General features: G+C 37.2%; 1 protein-coding gene across 1 annotated transcript; it reads right to left on the minus strand.

The window, feature by feature from the left end:
• Positions 1-232: 232 nt before the first annotated feature.
• On the minus strand, positions 233-604 carry LOC133088452 (elongin-B-like). The gene has a single exon (XM_061186414.1). It carries the CDS (start codon positions 587-589, stop codon positions 233-235), a length of 357 nt encoding a protein of 118 aa, XP_061042397.1. The 5' UTR covers positions 590-604.
• Between the last annotated feature and the right edge of the window lie 4,362 nt (positions 605-4,966).

The raw sequence follows: 4,966 nt of genomic DNA on the forward strand, positions 1-4,966 counted from the left end.
TAAAGGGTCAGAAACAGGCCTTGGCTGAAATACTGATTGCTATTCCCGCTTTCCAACACTTTCCCAACTTTAAAATATCATTTAAAATACAATTTCTATATTTTTGTAAACAGCAGAGCTATTCTATACTGTACTCAGTAGCAACTAGTATGTGTTGTTAAATCTGGCATTTTTTTTTTTTTTTTTGGACACCCAAATCTCTTTTATTGGGGGGGCAGTTGGTGGGGGGCTCTCACTGCAGAGCTTGTTCATTAGCGCTGCTTCCTAAGTCCTGCGGCTTCATCACATCCGGCAGCTCGGGTGGGCTGGAGAAGGGCTCGATGCTAAGGGTCTCAAAGGCTTCATCTGCCCTGAAGGCTAGCCCCACAGTGGCTGGGGCCTGAGGTCGTGCTGTCTGGCTGGTGAAGCCACACTCTCCCAATGTCTTTCCGTGGTCCAGAAGCTGGTCGTCCTTGTACATCCGCTGCTTGTCTGGTGGCCGCTTGAGGATGCCCTCGACGATGCGCTTCAGCTCGAACAAGGTGTTCGAGTCCTTGGCGCCAGTGAAGATGGTGGTCTTGTGGCGCCAGATCATGAGGAACACGTACATCACGGTGGCTGCCTCTCCCCCAAGTCCGGCAGATTTAACCAGAAAAAGAAACACAAATAACAGTTAGTAGTTAAAGACTTTAAGTTGCTGCTATTACAGATATAATACTAATTTGTTAGGGCTGCCCTAACAAAGTACTGCAAACTGAAATTTATTGACCGACAGTTCTGGCGACTAGACGTTCGAAATCAATGTGTTGGCAGAGTTGGTTCCTTCCGAGGTCTGTGAGGGAAGGCTCTGTTCAAGGCCTCTTGCCTTACCGTGTAGATCACCATCTTGTGTCCACATGGTGTTTTCCCTGTGTATATGTCTATCTCCAAATTTCCCTTTATCTTTGATAAGAACCTGCCTTAATGGGCCTCATCTTAATTTAATTGCCTCTTTAAAGGCTCTCTCCCCAAATAAGATCACATTTGGACATATTGGGATTCAGGATTTCAAAATATAAATTTTGAGGGGACACAATTCACCACATAACAGGCACTTTCCTCATTTTTATTTGAAACACTATTTACTATTTATTTATTGCCTAAAATATATAGATTATAAAATATGTATTTGGAATAGTATGTGGATGGTTCTTCACAACTACATAGATTTATCCAAATTGGAAAGGAATAACTTAAATTGCCTTTGTTTTCAAATGGCATGATTTTATATAGAGAAAATCCTAAAGACTCCACCAAAAAAAAACCTGTTAGAAATAATAAATGAATTCGGTAATGTTGCAGAATACAAAATCAATATACAAAAATCAACTGCATTTTGATACACTAACAATAAACTCTCCAAAAAAAGAAATTAAGAAAACAATCACATTTACAATAACATCAAAAATTTATAGAAAGAGTTGAACAATGGTTGCCAGGGCCTGGGAGGTGAGAGAAATGGAGAGATGTTGGTCAAAGGGTACAAACTTTCAGTTATAAGATAAATAGGTTCTGCCTCAACATAATAAAGGCCATATATGACAAACCCACAGCAAACATCATTCTCAATGGTGAAAAACTGAAAGCATTTCCTCTAAGATCAGCAACAAGACAAGGATGTCCACTCTCAGTACTATTATTCAACATGGTTTTGGAAGTGTTAGCCATGGCAATCAGGGAAGAAAAAGAAATAAAAGGAATACAAATCTGAAAAGAAGAAGTAAAACTGTCACTGTTTGCAGATGACATGATACTATACATACAGAATCCTAAAGATGCCACCAGAAAACTACTAGAGCTAATCAATGAATTTGGTAAAGTTGCAGGATACAAAATTAAGGCACAGAAATCTCTTGCATTCCTATACACTAATGATGAAAAATCTGAAAGAGAAGTTAAGGAAACACTCCCATTTACCACTGCACAAAAAAGAATAAAATACCTAGGGATAAGCCTACCTAGGGAGACAAAAGACCTGTATGCAGAAAACTATAACACACTGATGAAAGAAATTAAAGATGATATAAACAGATGGAGAGATATACCATGTTCTTGGATTGGAAGAATCAGTATTGTGAAAATGATATACTACCCAAAGCAATCTACAGATTCGATGCAATCCTTATCAAATTACCAATGGCATTTTTTACAGAACTAGAACAAAAAATCTTAAAATTTGTATGGAGACACAAAAGACCCCGAATAGCCAAAGCAGTCTTCAGGGAAAAAAAAGGAGCTGGAGGAATCAGACTCCCTGACTTCAGACTATTCTGCAAAGCTACAGTAATCAAGACAATATGGTACTGGCACAAAAACAGAAATACAGATCAATGGAACAGGATAGAAAGCCCAGAGATAAAGCCAAGCACCTATGGTCAACTAATCTATGACAAAGGAGGCAAGGATATACAATGGAGAAAAGACAGTCTCTTCAATAAGTGATGCTGGGAAAACTGGACAGCTACATGTAAAAGAATGAAATTAGAACACTCCCTAACACTATACACAAAAATAAACTCAAAATGGATTAGAGACCTAAATGTAACACCAGACACTATAAAACTCTTAGAGGAAACATAGAAAGAACACTCTTTGACATAAATCACAGCAAGATCTTTTTAGACCCACCTCCTAGAGTATGGAAATAAAAACAAAAATAAACAAATGGGACCTAATCAAACTTAAAAGCTTTTGCAAAGGAAAGGAAACTACAAACAAGATGAAAAGACAACCCTCAGAATGGGAGAAAATATTTGCAAATGAATCAACAGACAAAGGATTAATCTCTAAAATATATAAACAGCTCATGCAGCTCAATATTAAGAAAACAAAAAACCCAATCAAAAGATGGGCAGAAGACCTAAATAGACATTTCTCCAAAGAAGACATACAGATGGCCAAGAAGCATATGAAAAGCTGCTCAACATCAGTAATCATTAGAGAAATGCAAATCAAAACTACAATGAGGTATCACCTCACACCAGTTAGAATGGGCGTCCTCAGAAAATCTACAAACAACAAATGCTGTAGAGGGTGTGGAGAAAAGGGAACCCTCTTGCACTGTTGGTGGGAATGTAAATTGATACAGCCACTATAGAGAACAGTATGGAGGTTCCTTAAAAAACTAAAAATAGAATTACCATATGACCCAGCAATCCCACTACTGAGCAAATACCCAGAGAAAACCATAATTCAAAAAGACACATGCACCCCAACGTTCATTGCAGCACTATTTACAATAGCCAGGTCATGGAAGCAACCTAAATGCCCATCGACAGACAAATGGATAAAGAAGTTGTGGTACATATATACAATGGAATATTACTCAGCCATAAAAAGGAACGAAATTGGGTCATTTGTAGATACGTGGATGGATCTAGAGACTGTCATACAGAGTGAAGTAAGTCAGAAAGAGAAAAACAAATATTGTATATTAACGCATATATGTGGAACTTAGAAAAATGGTTCAGATGAACCCGTTTGCAGGGCAGAAATGGAGACACAGATGTAGAGAACAAACGTATGGACACCAAGGAGGGGGAGTGGCAGTTGGCGGGTGATGGTGTGATGAATTGGGAGATAGGGATTGACATATATACACTAATATGTAAAAAATGGGTAACTAATAAGAACCTGCTATATAAAAAAATAAATAAAATTCAAAAACAAAACAAAACAAAGATAAATAGGTTCTGGAGATCTAATGTACAGCATGATGACTAGAGTTAACAATTCTATATTGTATACTTGAAAGTTGCTAAGACAGTAAACCTTATGTGTTCTCACCACTCACACACACAAAAAAGTAACTACGTGAAGCAATTTATGTAACTAATCAGATTGTGGTAATCATTTCAGTGACATACACACATACTAAATTATTACATTGTACATCTTTAAAAAATAACATTTTACAACATAAATATATGCAATTTTCTTTGTCAATCGTACCTCAATAAAACTGAAAAATAAGAAATAAATAAAAAGAAAAAATGTAAAAATCTGAATAAATATATAGATTTAAAATAATAAATGAAATACTTAAAGTTAGATTCTGTAGTTGTTTGTTTTAATTTTGAAACATTTAAAGTTCAAATGAACTAGAAACTGAAAAGTGACTAAACACTGCTATTCAGGTTCATAGGCTAAGTGGACACCTGCTTATGATGTGAGATGCATTTGAGCTGCTAGGAATTGCTCATACCTCCAATATACGTACACTGCCAGTGTCTGACTAATATCTGATGTTCCAACAAAAGATTGTCTCACACGGAAATGCACATATTTCAGAAAGTAGAGGCAGATCAAGCCAATCATCAATCACAAAACTTGTGTTGAAAATAACTTAAGATTTCTTCCAACCAATGGTTGTTCACCATCCAAAAGCAAAAAGTGCTGTTGCTCTTCCCACCAGGCATCTCTATCATATGTCTAGGGTTCTCTACACTGTCAGCTTTAAGGCCAACATACTAACATTTTTGCCTGAACTGCTAAAATGGAGTCTTAACTGAATATATACCTTAATTCCCTTTTTCAGCAAATACATATGGGGCTTCTACCATGTACCAAGCACTGTCGTAGATGCTTGAGTACTTTTCTGAGGGGAAAGCATCCCTGTCTTTGTGGAGTTTATGTAGAGGAATTTGGAAATGCATCTTTTCTTGTCTCCCTGAAATTTGTTATCCACACAACATCCAGAGTGATCATTTTAAAGAGAACTCTGAGCTTGTCACTACTTAAAACATTTTCATACTTTCCAGTTGCTCTTGATTAAACCCCAAAACCTTGATATAGACTTCAAGGCCCTGTGTAATCTGGTTCCTATTGATTTTGCCATCTCATTCCACGTTGTTCTCCACCTCATCCACTCTGTCCCAGGCACATTGGCCCTCTAGCTAATGATGACAATAACCAAATCTCTCCCATTTCAGAGCATTCACACATTTGT

Source organism: Eubalaena glacialis, chromosome 3 (assembly GCF_028564815.1).
Source record: "Eubalaena glacialis isolate mEubGla1 chromosome 3, mEubGla1.1.hap2.+ XY, whole genome shotgun sequence".
Classification (NCBI taxonomy): Eukaryota; Metazoa; Chordata; class Mammalia; order Artiodactyla; family Balaenidae; genus Eubalaena; species Eubalaena glacialis.